Raw genomic sequence first — 14,282 nt, forward strand, 5'->3', positions numbered from 1 at the left:
CGAGTGTTCCTGTGATAAAGAATTATACCTTAAACTAACTTTGAAGGGTACACCCAATTCTCCTAGCTCACTCAAGCAAGCGTTGGGCACTTGCTCGATTTTCAGAACTTGGTGAAATCGGCGAAACCAACTCGGAATCCGGAGGGCATTGATCACTGAGGATATGGGCTGTCAATCAAATCTACTCCACAAATTCAGCTGCAAGCTGGGAGCTCTCTCGCTTACGAACTGCCGGCGGCCAGACGCGTGGAGATGCGGGGCGGGTGTGAGGGGAGAGAGGAGGAACGCGTTAGTAGCCAATGGAAGCCAAGTCTCTCCAGCTGTGAACTTTCAGTACCGGAGTTTTGACTCATTAATGCCCTTCGTGGGAAAATGGGTAAATAAACTGTGGCATATTCATACAATAAAAATAACTGAATAAATGAAAGAAGCCAGACACGAGAGTGGCATCTGTATGCCATTTATATCAGGTTCTCGAACAGGAAAAACTATAGTGAAAAATTTCAGAAAAGTGATTGACTTTGGGGATGAAAATTGGGAAGAAAATTAGGGAATTTTCAGGGGTGATAGTAAAGATCTATATTTACCTTGTTAAAAAAAAAAAGCTTCTGAGAGACATTATAATGGACAGATCCAGCTGACAATACCTGAACTCACTAATCAATCGTGACATCACATCATCATCTCCTGGTGAGATGCACGGGAAGCACACGTTAAACCTGATCAAGCCTCAGGATCTAATTACCAGTTCATAGGAAATACAGAGGGTAGTGGAAACATGATAAAAGACATCACAAGGATAAAATCAACCATGTCCAAAAAGCAGAAAATTATATGGGTCAAATAACCTGTCAAATGACAATGAGAAGAAAGTGGAAGGGGAAACTACTTTAGAATAAAAGACTTCTGGGACATAACAACACAATGCAATATTGTAATGTGTGGACTTTGTTTGGATCCTAATTCAAAGAAATCAACCAGAATGTTATTAGGATATTAGCTGATAATAAGGAATTCCTAAAACTTTCAAGGTATAGTAATGGCTTATATATCTATGTTAAAAAGGAGCCCCTATCTCTTTGAGACACAGACTGAAGTACTTACAGATGAAATAATATGATGTCTGGGATTTGCTTTAAAGTAAGCCAAAGGGAGCTGTGGGGCAATGAAGAAAGACTGGCCATTTGTTAAATGTTGAAGCTGGGTGATGGGTACACAGGGGTTCATTGCACTACAATATTCTACTTTCGAATGTTTGAAAACTTCTATAAGAGAAGATTAAGCAAAAAAAAAAAAAAACTTTTATGCTCACACTGGGCTTCAAGAGCTTGTTTAGTATTTTTTACTGAGCTTCCTCTCACCTGCTCCCCTTAGATCAAATCTCAGCTGCACAGAAAGGTAGAAGCTGCCCTTCACAGGTGAGTGACATATACACCCTCCAGGTTGCAGGGATTTAAGTCCCTTCTGTCGTACAGTTTGCCAGCCTCTTGAGTTTGGCCCCAAGTTGCTGTGAAGTGCCCATTTCACCCACAGTTGCTTTTATTCCAGCTTGAGCAGTCTTGTTATCTGTTGCCTCCTCCACCAGATGCTGCACCTGCACCCCCAAATCTCCACCTCATCCAGTGTGATGTCAAAGTCCTTTGTTGTGTCATGAAACAGGACTGCCTGGGGATAGGGCACCATGGAGTCCTATGACCCCACCCAATGGAACACAGGCTGAGTGAGTCCCCATTCGCCTGTCCAGCCTCCCTGCTTGGGATGGGGCAGTGGGGGGCCAGGGAGAAGGGGACAATTTCCCCAAACACCTCAATGCCAGTGGGTTAGGATCTGAGACACACTGTCAGCATAGAGCAGGAACAGGTCAACCTGCAGGAAGTTTAGGCCTTCTTGGCTGAGATCTGGATGCACAGGCTGGCAAAGTTAAAAGGCCGGGCTTTCTGCCATTGTGGATTGGCTGATTGGTGTAAGGTTTCCCAGCCATTTCTTCATTCACTCAACCAATACTGAAATCTATGTTGGGGGAATTCCCTGGCGGTCCAGTGGTTAAGACTCCGCACTTCCACTACAGGGGGCACAGGCTCGATCCCTGGTTGGGGAACTAAGATCCCGCCTGCTGAGTGGCACAGCCGAAAAAGAAAAGGGAGGAAAAAAGAAATCTATGTTGGGAGTGGAACTACAGCAATGAACACATATAGGTCTCCTACCCTTATGGGATCTACCTTCTAATGGGGCAAGGTGGGTGATGACAAATAATGCATTAGTAATACATTTCAAATACTAGGGAAAATTAAACAGGGTGTGGTGATAGAACATGAAGGGAGCTGTTTTAGACTAGGGTGAAAAGGCGTATGAAAGTAACATTTGACCAGAGGCCTGAATGGCAAGGACCCAGCCAAGTGAAAATCTGGGGACAAAGAACTAGTAAGTGCAAAAGCCTTAGATTAGCATTTAAAAGAATGGAAACAAAAGATTTAAGCTAGTGAGCATTAGGATGGTGGTGGATGAGGTAAATGGAAAACATATACAAGCTAGCAATAAAAGCTTCTAATTTTTCATAGTCCCCTGGGGAAAGGGCACAAATGATTTGCAGGAGTTAGAAATGCATATTTAAGCAGATAGCATCTTGCTCCTCTAAGTTATTTTTTTTTTAATAAATTTATTTATTTTTGGCTGCATTTGGTCTTCGTTGCTGCATGCAGGCTTTCTCTAGTTGCAGCGAACGCGGTCTACTCTTCATTGAGGTGCGCAGGCTTCTCATTGCGGTGGGTTCTCTTGTTGCGGAGCACGGGCTCTAGGCACGTGGGCTCAGTAGTTGTGCTGCACGGGCTTAGTTGCTCTGCGGCTTGTGTGGGATCTTCCAGGACCAGGGAACCCGTGGCCCCTGCATTGGCAGGCAGATTCTTAACCACTGCACCACCAGGGAAGTCCCTCCTGTAAGGTTCTAATGGCAAATTACCCTTTTAAAAATCATAATTATATTGACGTTTTTATTATGTTACATGATAGTGACAGAGCAGTGAGAACAAGGGCCTTATCTGTCCACTGCTCTATTACCAGAAGCTGGATTCCCTAACTTTGACTGGCATGTGGTAGGGCCTTGCCCACTTCTACTGAACAGATGCTCAAGTTAACAGTAATCAGTGATATAATTGCCATGAATGACATTTGCAATAGCAACAGGACACATGACCAGGCTGTCAGGGACAGGGTTGGAATATCAATGTTTTCATTAGAAAAACAACCTGCATGTATTTAAATTCTGAATAGCCAATTTTTGCTGGTAAATTGTTAAAATGAGACATTGTTGAGAACTGTCATTGGACTCCTATGTTGCTTGAATATGTCTCCATTTGTCTTTTATTTATTTATTTATTTATTTATTTTTGTGGCATGCGGGCCTCTCACTGTTGTGGCCTCTCCCGTTGTGGAGCACAGGCTCCGGACGCGCAGGCTCAGCGGCCATGGCTCACGGGCCCAGCCGCTCCGCGGCATGTGGGATCTTCCCGGACCGGGGCACAAACCCGCGTCCCCTGCATCGGCAGGCGGGCTCTCAACCACTGCGCCACCAGGGAAGCCCTCCATTTGTCTTTTGATAACCACTTTCTGATATTAATAAAGTATTTCTAAAAGAATCAGTGAATTAACAGAAATCATGCCAGGCAGTGACAGATTCCTGGAATTTTAGAAGCCTTGAATTAGGAATCAGACCTGGGTTCAAGTCCCACTGCTGTCACTCACTTACAGCTATGTGACCTTGGGCATATCCAAAAACCTTTGAGACCATATTTGGGGTTTTTTTTCATGTATTTATTTACTTTCATTTATTTATTTGGTTGCACCGGGTCTTTGTTGTGGCTTGCCGGCTCTAGTTGCGGCATGCATGTGGGATCTAGTTCCCTGACCAGGGATGGAACCCCGGGCCCCCTGCATTGGGAGCACGGAGTCTTAACCACTGTGCCACCAGGGAAGTCCCAAGACCATATTTGTAAAAGGGATCTATTATCTATTCTTGCCTAAATCACAACACTCTTGTAAAAATCTGATTAAAACTGTAAAATAAGATTCTACTTAAGCTTTTGGAAGTGGCTGGAGGTTACGTTGAGAGCCTGTAAAGCCTTTGCCTGCTTTGCATTTTTTGTTTGGTCAAATCCCCACAGCCCCATTTTGTTTTAGAGCCCTAGCAACTAAAAGAGGAGCTGCTTTAGACTGGGTGTTTAGGGAAAGCCTAATGTCCAGTTTTTGGCTGTCAAAGTCCATCACTGAGCAGGGCTGATAGGCACAGAGCCCTTTATTAGGGATTCCTCTGGCCCCATCTCTCTCCCAATATTTAGACAAGGGGCCCTTTCCCTCTTCCCTTCCCTTCACAGGTAAACCCTCCCAATCCCAGAAAGCATCAATCAACACAGACTGCTACATTTTACTTTATTTTGCACATAATGAAGATAACTGACTAAGCAGTTCCACAACTGTTAGTATTCATTAATCAAGAAGTAAATGAGGTGAGAAGACAAACTTTTAATTTCCTCCCAAACATACTGCAAGTATCACAGAAACTTGTAACAACACATGCAATACAGGCTGGTTTCAACATACAGAGAGCCCAAGCAAGAAGGGTGAGTCCTGAAGATCCACGTGGGTCAGAGGAGCAGTGCTCCAGGAGGCTGGAATCTACCCAGTCACACACCCCGTTCCCACACATAACTACCCTGTGAAGTTCTCTGCCCTTTGTCAGATTCAAATCCAAGAAGCTCTTTCATCCCACATTCCAGGCTCATCACTACCCCCCATTCCAAGGTGGTTAATCCACACACAGAAATCCAGGCAGAACCAAATATACTTGCCCAGCTGTGTTTCATGTGGCATTTCCACAAGCCAGGCTCCAGCTCAAATTCTGTACAGGAAGTTCCCATTGCTGTCAAAGAACTCTCGTCCCCTCTGCACTACTTTGTTGCTAAAGTTCTGGTCACCTGGCTCCCCTGCCTTCAACTCTGCCAGCTTCTTGTCACTTGGCAATCCATCACTGTCAGTTCCTCTGGTGCCTCCACAGTCACTAGTGGAGAACTTCTGCAGCTCTCTCGGATGACCTAGGGCTGCAGCAACAGGCACAAAGCTCTTCTCCTCCTCCAGGCCCTGGATTCCTTTATTCCTTTCCTTCTGTCTCCTTGGTGTATTTGTTCTGTGAGTGTTCAATTCTGTCACTTTCAAAGCTGTGCTGTGACCATGGCCTTTGTATGAGGCTTCATCCCCTGGTATCAGCAAAGAGCCCGATAAAGAATGGCTTGCAGAAAGCGGTGCTGAGGTATCCCCAGAGCCTGGGAGCTGCTGAAGCGAGCGGGCAAGCCCAATTTTCTTAAGGACTTTTTGATCTTGCTTCAGTTTCTGCTCCAATGTGGGCACAAACTTGCTTTTTAAAACCCTTCGGATCACATCAGTGCTGACATCAAAGCCTTCAGCCAATCTGGGAACTGACCAGGACTCTGCAAATTCCCTGTGTAAATACCTATGAAAAAAAGAAGCAGGTTTTCAATCTGTGAAGAAGTCTCCTATCAGAACAGTTAACTGATAATACTAGTGATAAATACATGAAAAGAAGAGGGCTTGGAAAAACTGCAAACGCAGTGTTTATCTTGTGCCACTAAATGGCTGCGGTCCATTCCTGTGTGCTAACAGCAACACCCAACTACTCTTAGTCATTTCATTTCATATCAACTGAATTCCTCTCTCACTGCACGGCGCGCCCCAGTTAGATCCTGGGGATGCATGACGACTGTCTTTCCCTTCAAAGAACATACAGTCTGGTGGTGGAGACAGATACAGTAACATACAAAAACACTATGAGAAATATCCCAGCAGAGGATGCTGTGAGAGCACCGGGGAGGGACAGGCTATCACCACATTTGCGGGGTGGCCCAGGAATGGCTTCAGGAAGTCCACGCTAGAGCCGGTCTGAAAAGATGAGAAGTTGTCATAAGCTGGCAGAGAGGAGGAGAGGAAGAAAAGGTCAAAGATACTGATGGTAGAGCGAGCAGCAGGTGAAACACAAAGAAGCGCATCACCTTTGTTGGGAACAGCTCAATCTGTGTGACAGCGGGAGCAGGAGCAAGATCATGCCATGCTTAGGGATTCTGGAGTCCATCCCAAAGCAACAGTAAACCAAGGAAGGATTTTAAGGAGCAGAATGCCATGAGCAAATTTTCATTTTGAAGCTCAATCCAGTGGGAGTGAAAGAGGGCAGTCATCAATTAGATTCCCTGAACTATAACCTGCTTAATGAATAATAACCTGTAACCTGCCTTCACTGACCAAGCTTGCTTTAATTGTTCATGCAAACTGCATACCCTCCAAGCTTCACATAGCCTAGACAATATATCACAAGACTCCTTTAACTGCCCCCTATAGATAACACCTCTGACCATGGGTCGCTCTGGTAACAGTTGCTTAAGTTGTTGTTCAGGAACATGGGGCTAGTTTTGCCCAGTTCAAACTAGTTGAGACCACTGGCCATTCAGCTGGGCCTGTACAAGTGTCCAATGGGTGACCTTTCAATGTCAAGGGCCAAAAACTCCATCCTCAGATCATGCTAATGCTGCCCACCATTTTCTGAACATGCATCCCATGAAGAACCAGGTAACTCAGATACCCCTGTGCAGAGCACCAATCACTTCACCTTTTTCTAACATTTAATCACCTTTCCCGAAGCCTCAGACCACCCTGCTTCTTTACCCCATAAATATCCTAAGCCTCTTTCTTCAAGGAGGCAGATTTGAGACTTGTTCTCCCATCTCTTTGCTTGGCTGCCTGTGAATAAACCCTTTCTCTGCTGCAAACCTCGGGGTCTCAGCAATGGCTTGCTGTGCATCAGGCAAATGAGCCTGGTTCAGTAACAGTAGTTTCTCAGTGCAAGACTAGAGATGGAAAGATCAGGCAAGAGGCTGTGACAGTAATCCAGGCAGTCTGAACCGAGACAGTGGCAATGAGAGCAGAAGAGGAAAGAGACATGAGAAATATTTTAGGAAGGCCAAGTGGTTACACTTGGTAAGGAACTAAATATTGGGCGAAGAAATAGGCTGAGATTCAGTATCTTTTTTTTTTAAAGTTAATTAATTATTTATTTTTGGCTGTGCTGGGTCTTTGTCGCTGCACAGGTTTTCTTTAGTTGCGGCGAGTGGGGGCCACTCCTCGTTGCAGTGCGCGGGCCTCTCATTGTGGTGGCCCCTCTTGTTGCAGAGCACGGGCTCCAGGCACGCGGGCTCAGCAGTTGTGGCTCACAGGCTCTAGAGCGCAGGCTCAGTAGTTGTGGCACACAGGGTTTGTTGCTTCGCGGCATGTGGGATCCCCCTGGACCAGGGCTCAAACCCATGTCCCCTGCATTGGCAGGCAGACTCCCAACCACTGCACCACCAGGGAAGTCCCAAGGTTCAGTATCTTTAGAGTGGGTGATTGGTGGGACCATTTGGGGTTATAGCAAAAACAGGAGCAGAATGAAATTGTCAGGGAATAATGATGAATTCTATTTTGTACATGTTGAGTTTGAGGAACCTGTGTGACAGTCAAACAGCGATATCTAGTGCACAGATGACTATATAGGGTTCAGAAGAAAACATGGACTGGACAAGATAGATCTGGAAGTCATAAGCCAATAGCAGGAGTGGTTGAAGCCATGCAAGTGGCTGGCGTTAGGCAGGGAAATATGCAGAGTGAGATAAATGACCAAGGACACAACTCTAAAAACTACAATAATTAAGATACAGGAGGAAGACGGAGAGCCCACGGAGGAAACAGAAAACCAGTCCTAGAAATAAAAGTGAGTGGTAGCCTGGGTCAAGGGAGAATTTCAAGAATGCAGACAAGGTCAAATGCTGCAGAAATGTTAGTCAGGCTAAAGCCTTGAGTGTCAGTTAAGCCTAGCACTGAGGAAGTCACTGGTAGATTTGTGGATAATAGTTTCATTGTTGTGACGAAAAACAAACAAAAATGAGGGTAGGGAGCCAGGGAGCCAGCAGGGAACTAAAGGAGGAGGGAGTGTAGTATAGCCTTGACAGTTGGGTTTCCTTTTCTTTGTAATTTAAGTGACTGACTTAAGCTTTGCTTGCCAAGGCATGCACTTCAAAGATGACTATCTCCAATAAACACACTGCCAGACACACAACTAGATAAAAAGCCAGGCCCCCACCCCTCCATTGAGGCACATTTGTTTTAGAGATTATGGTTGGCTTCAATAACTAACCACTTGGCCCACTTGCTTTTTCTCTTCTTGCGCTTTAAATTCCTGTTAAGGGACTTCCCTGGTGGTCCAGTGGCTATGACTCCATGCTCCCAATGCAGGGGGCCCGGGTTTGATCCCTGGTCAGGAACTAGATCCCACATGCTGCAACTAAGAGTTTGCATGCTGCAACTAAAGATCCCGTGTGCCGCAACTTAAAAAAAAAAGACCCCGCATGCTGCAACTAAAGATCCCGCATGCCGCAATGAAGACCTGGCACAGCCAAAATAAATAAATAAATCATTTAAAATAAAATTAAAAAAATTTTTTTAAATTCCTGTTAAATTCACCAATAATCAAAACCCTAGGCCCCTACCCACAACCCCAATAAAAGAAGAACCCCAGGCCCTTGCACCTCTCTCTACACATGACCTTGCTGTGTGGCCTCAGGTGTGCCATATAATTACCAGGTCCTGTAAGTAATAACCCTCCCCCCCACCCCTCATCCCCCCACCGACCCCCACCCAGCAGTTTCCTGAAGGTTATTGCTGAAGGGCATCTTGCAGTCTTAAGAACCACAAGGGCTGGCTCAGCCACAGCACTGGTTGTTGACAGACTGAGACCGGCACACAACATGGACAACCTTAAGATGACAGATGTAGATCCTAAGAAATTAGGTAGGGATTTGACCTAGAGCACCCAGAGGACTGGTCCTAGACAAGTGAAGGACTACCACTTTCCCAGAGATGTGAACAGAGTACAAGATTGAGAGTGGAAGTTAAGGAGGAGACCAAGAAGCTTTAAACAGTTCTTACCTAATAGCCTGTTTTTTCTCTGAAATAAAAAGATATTTATTGATCACAAAAGGGGAGGTGACAGGTGGGAAGATGGAAGGGTTGAAAAGGCTGGTGTTCAAGATAGGAGAGGAAGCTGACAGGAGAGAGCTGCTACAGGCTCATAAAATCTTGATCAGCTCTATAAAACCCCCTTTATTCTAAGTCTCAATTCCAGAGTTATTCTGATGGGAATGGAAAAAGGAACATGACCTACAAAGGACTATTTAGCAATATTTATCAAAATGAAAGTCCATTTGCCCTTCGGTTCAGTAGCAACCCTACTTCTAGGAATGTATGTAACACATACATTTATGTAAGTGTAAATACTTCTGGCAGACATTTAGAGTACACAAAGTTATGCACTGGAGCACTATTTGTTACAGCAAGTGAGTGGAAACAATTCAAGTACCCACCATAAAAGACTGGTAAAATAAACTACAATTTACTAAGCATCTACAGAAAAGAATGAGGAGCTCTCTCTTGGGAAGTGAAAAGAGCTTCAGAACACATTAAGTGAACAAAGCAAAGTACAGAACAGCATTTATAGTATTCTACTGTTTGTGATTCTAGAAGTGAAAATAAAATTCTGTATTCATACGTGCTTGCTTCTATTTGCATAAGGAAACCTAGAAAATGACACAAAAAACTATTAAAAATAGTATCCATAGGAGACTAGGGGGGATTAACACCTCTCAATGCGTATGCCCTGTTATACTGTTCTAATTTTGAGCCATATGTATTATCTACTCAAAACAAAAAACAAAATTTAAAAAAGGATCTCTTTTCTAAGATACGGATCCTCTCTTCAGAGCAACGTAATCATGGAAGCTCCATCCCTGGTCCTTAGATCAAGAACGTCATTATCTACTTACTATATACGGGTTAAATGTTGTGACGCCTGTAACTTACTATTTTAAAATTTCAGCAAAAAATGAACCGTGTCATAACGTTAAAAACTATTACATCTAGATGGCGGGGTCATCGACGTTTATCTTATTACTTTTCTGTTAGAAATATTGAAAGATAAAAAGAAAAAAATAGGGCTTCCCTGGTGGCGCAGTGGTTGCGAGTCCGCCTGCCGATGGAGGGGACACGGGTTCGTGCCCCGGTCCGGGAAGATCCCACATGCCGCGGAGCGGCTGGGCCCGTGAGCCATGGCCGCTGAGCCTGCGCGTCCGGAGCCTGTGCTCCGCAAAGGGAGAGACCACAGCAGTGAGAGGCCCGCGTACCGCAAAAAAAAAAAAAAAAGCAAAAAATACAAAAACAACGTTCTAAGTTCTAAGCCCCAGTATCCTTCACTTCTCATCACAGAAGATCCTAACTGCCAACAGTCTTACCGGATCTGCTCCATGGCTTCCCACGTCAGGGTCCTGGGCGGGGAACCTGGCGCCTCCATTTGCTTCCGAATTTTCTGGAACCGGATAGCTTTTCTCTGTCGTTTCAGGGCGCTGGGAGAGAGAACCAATGGCAGAAGCCATGCGTGGAAGCCAGATGGGTGGTTTGAGAGCCCTGGGCTAAGTCAGAGCGCCCAGCCCGCTTCTCTTTGCAAGGACAACCTGGCCATGTCTGTCAGCCTAGACCTGCTCTGAACACCGCCCCAGAAATCTAACACCAAGAACAACCATAAGCTGTTGCCTAATTCTTTAAACGGGTGATGAAATACGTCCTTGGTAAAGGGACTCGTGGTCCCAAAGGAGCTAACAGCTGCCCCGTGCCCCTGACAACCGGTGAGAAATAAGGGCCGCCGCAGGACGCCCGGCGCCAAGGGGGCGCGGCCTGGGGCGCCCAGGCCCGAGCCCCTGCTTCAGGCCGAGGGCCCGGGAAGGAGCCGGTACCTCTCCACCTCCTGCAGCTCCCGCTCCTCCGGCTCCCAGTCGGAATCGGGGTCCGGCTCACGGCCGACAGATCCCGGGATCGCCACGCCCCGGGAAGCAAACCCACAGCGAGCGACCGCGGCACGGACACCCCCGCCCAGCAAGCGGCTCAGAGAAACCGCCATGTCGACGAGAAAAAGCCCTGCCCCGCCCCCCACAGGGTAGCTCCTGAAGCCGGGGGGCGGGACCGGAATTGGGCGGGAAGCTGAGGGGCTGGCGCGTCTTTTCCGTTTCCGTCTGAGGGCGTGACTTCTGGGGTTGAACTGCTCTGCCACCCACTCTACCCCGTTGTAATTACAGAGCAGGCTTTTCTGAAACTCGGAGGCTGGTATGAGGTAGAGGACGCTCCTGCAAAACAGCATAAACTTTAATAAAAAGACGAGTTCAGTTGCCAAGAGCCGCCCCTCTGCCCCAACGGCTGCCCAGGCCGGCCTGTCTCCGCCACGGCGGCGGGAAGGACGTCCCCTCGGCGGTTCTCTGATGGCGAAATCTCCGTGCCGTGGGAACTCGGCTCCTCTGGGAAAGGGACTTCTTGTCGCCGGGATAACCTCCAGCCCCGGGCCGCACCCAGGGTTCAGACTCATCATTAGCGGTAAATCCAGGTTAAGGTTTGAAGGACAGAGCTGAGCACATGGCCGGCCCTGGCTCCTTTTCATCTTTTAGTCTTTACCCATCCGAAAATAATCTTAGGGTATTGAGGAATTCTTAGTGTCTTTGTGTTTGCCTTATGCAAACAGGGTTCCTGGCCAGGGCTTTTCAAACTGAAGCTTGGTGGCAGTCTTTGAGTTAGCAAAGATTGAAGATGCTTTGCCCTTTTGGAAACCTGAGGGGGTTCTCCAGGATAGCTTGAGTGCTGGGCTTCCTTCCTACATATACCTCTGGTGCCTGATGTCGAGGAGTGCAGGGGTATGCTGCAGCAGGGGTGCAGAGGTAGGGCAGAGGGTGAGATGCCAGGCCTCGGCTGCTCTGTGTTCAGAGTCTAGCATAGAGGGCAAGGTGCATTCAGTCCATGAGCCACTTACCACTCTTTCCCGTTGCAGAAGATAGCCCTAGCCTGGGGTTAAAAAGGGTGGCACCGATCCTGCCAGGGCTCGGTTTATGGCTTCTAGCCTTCTGCTGGCTTGGCCTTCTGCAGTGGAAACATGGGTCTCCCTGAGTAGGTATTCACAGAAGGGATGTGCTCACCTCTTTCCCAACTGTTGCCCAATTACCAACACAGAGGAATGGCATCTCATGCTTCCCTCCAGCATCTTTACCACATTGTATTGTAATTGGTGTGTTTACTTGTCCATATCCCTGTTACATTTGTTGGATGTATTTCTGCCATGTCTATCACCAGGGCTTAGTACACAGAAGGAGGTAAATAAATGGGTCCACTACCTCCTCCATCCCCACACTGCTGGAAGTGCCATATAATACTTTGGGAGCATCCCAGCTGTAATATTTGTTACTGGGACTTTATACAAGTCAGAGTGACCAAAGCTAGTTTTGCATACTTATGGCTAGTGAGCCTGATTCTGGCGCTGGAAAAATAGCACCTCCACGTGTCTTCATTGACAATGAACAGAGGCTGATGTCTGCTGGCTCTCTCATCCAGTTGACATTCTTGGGCTGCAAATGGCACCAGGAATGATATGGAATTGCAGCATTCATGCTTGGCAGTGGCCCTAAGATCCTGGGGATCAATTCATGGGGCCGAACTGGATGCAGGAAATGAGGACCCTGCTCTTTGGCGGCCCTTCTCAGGAGGACCAATGGGACCAGATTCACACATTGCAGTTCTTGACTGCCCAGCCTGTCCTGGTGAAATCTAGCCTAGAGGAGAAGAGCAGACCCTTACCACATTTCTTGTGAGGCTGGATGATGTGGTGGAAGAAAATAAGACAAGAAAAATCTCTTCTAGGCCATGCCCACTATTTAACAGTTATTCCTTTGGGATTCAACAAAAACAGAGGACCCAACAGGTTTGCTACTAGCCCAGGGAATAGTGAACTTGGTAGCTGTTTTGTTGGCCCAAGATCATTTATTTATCTCCTGTTAGAGCCACAGCACTGGCAGTGCTAGGGAAAGATTACACAGAAGCCACTGAGGGTGATGGCCTTGTCAGTCATGAGTTTGGGGTTATTGCAAGATAGGAATATAGAGAACAAGTCTCTTGTAAGTGAGACTGCTCTTGGCTGGATGTCATTACTAGAAACAAGGGAGCTTCGGAACAGATGCAAAAGCAACCAACAGACCCTTTCCCAAGGCCCAGCATACACTGCTTTCCTAGGCTCCACTGCCAGATACCATCACATTAGCCTCCTTGGCTGTGGCCACCACCATGTGCGGTAGAGCCCTTGTTCCCTTGTTCTATGAGAGGCTGTGCAGGGACCCTCATCCGATACTCATGAAGTTTTTTCTGGCCCCGGTGGCTGGGGTACAGCATGCGGGTGAGCTGCTCTACAATACCCAGACTTCTGATGAGATTTTCCCTTTGTAGCAGGGCCTTCATCCGCTCCAGCTCCTCCTCTTCCACAATTTCTTGTGGCTGCATAGTGTCCAGGTGTACTGGTAGCAGCTATAAGGTACCTGAGAGATGAATGCAGGATCTCCAAGGATAAGTCCCCAGTCATCAACAAGGATGGCTGCAAGACTCCTGCCCACTCTACCTCTGTCCCTTCCCTGACCCTGGTGGAAAGTTCCCTTTGCTATCCGCTTTCTCACCTCCTGTTCCAAAAGGTCAGATTCAATGTACTGATTAGGAACTCATCTCTCGTACAAGAGGAGAGGACAGCAGAGATTCCCTTCTCTAGTAGTCCCAACCCATTTTCCTGCAGAAAAGCAAGAGCTGCAAAACCCCTGACACCTCTTTTTCCTGGTTCCGGTTCCTATAAGCCAAGTGGGTGGAAAAGCCCCTGAGCCGGGCCCTGGATTGGCTCTTCTCCCTTGCTGATTCACCCTGGTTCTGGTCCTTGTTTTCCTTCCGCCTCTTATTGCCTGAGGTCTCCTGCTGTTCCTGCTTAAGGCGGATCTCTTCTAGTTGCTGCCTGACAAGACACAGCAGCTTCAGATACCAGAGAAATTGTGTTAGAAAGGGGGTGAGGGAAAATGGGGATGGGGCAAGAGTAGGAAATTGATCTGTTTGGGGGACTGATGGGAGAGGAAGGAGACGGCAGATGGGGAAACCTACTAAACTCAGTCATTAAGAGTCTGGGGCTTCCCTGGTGGCGCAGTGGTTGCGCGTCCGCCTGCCGATGCAGGGGAACCGGGTTCGCGCCCCGGTCTGGGAGGATCTCACATGCCGCGGAGCGGCTGGGCCCGTGAGCCATGGCCGCTGAGCCTGCGCGTCCGGAGCCTGTGCTCCGCAACGGGAGAGACCACAACAGT

The 14,282-nt window shown here is 47.3% G+C and overlaps 2 protein-coding genes across 2 annotated transcripts in view; both read right to left on the reverse strand.

Moving 5' to 3' along the window:
• Positions 1-4,405: 4,405 nt before the first annotated feature.
• NGRN (neugrin, neurite outgrowth associated) lies at positions 4,406-11,133 on the reverse strand. Its single transcript, XM_007108357.3, has 3 exons — positions 10,875-11,133; positions 10,377-10,487; positions 4,406-5,500 (listed from the first exon to the last, which is right to left on the reverse strand). The coding sequence occupies exons 1-3, from the start codon at positions 11,036-11,038 to the stop codon at positions 4,885-4,887; spliced, it is 891 nt and encodes a 296-aa protein (XP_007108419.1). The 5' UTR covers positions 11,039-11,133; the 3' UTR covers positions 4,406-4,884.
• Positions 11,134-11,499: 366 nt separating this feature from the next.
• TTLL13 (tubulin tyrosine ligase like 13) overlaps positions 11,500-14,282 on the reverse strand; it is a 28,683-nt gene continuing 25,900 nt past the window's right edge. Inside the window, 5 exon segments of the mRNA XM_055087933.1 lie at positions 11,500-12,042; positions 12,414-12,452; positions 12,455-12,524; positions 13,288-13,473; positions 13,762-13,942. Of these exon segments, the coding sequence (XP_054943908.1) occupies positions 11,780-12,042; positions 12,414-12,452; positions 12,455-12,524; positions 13,288-13,473; positions 13,762-13,942 (739 nt within the window). The 3' untranslated portion in view covers positions 11,500-11,779.

This window comes from Physeter macrocephalus, chromosome 11 (genome assembly GCF_002837175.3).
Source record: "Physeter macrocephalus isolate SW-GA chromosome 11, ASM283717v5, whole genome shotgun sequence".
Lineage (NCBI taxonomy): Eukaryota > Metazoa > Chordata > Mammalia > Artiodactyla > Physeteridae > Physeter > Physeter macrocephalus.

Bases quoted from the DNA above. Each gene is read 5' to 3' on its own strand.
- NGRN (XM_007108357.3), bottom strand. From the start codon at position 11,038: ATGGCGGTTTCTCTGAGCCGCTTGCTGGGCGGGGGTGTCCGTGCCGCG. The intron at 10,488-10,874 runs GTACCGGCTCCT...TCTCTCTCCCAG, and splicing joins GAGCTGCAGGAGGTGGAGAG to CGCCCTGAAACGACAGAGAA. The intron at 5,501-10,376 runs GTAAGACTGTTG...TTTTTTTCATAG, and splicing joins GAAGCCATGGAGCAGATCCG to GTATTTACACAGGGAATTTG.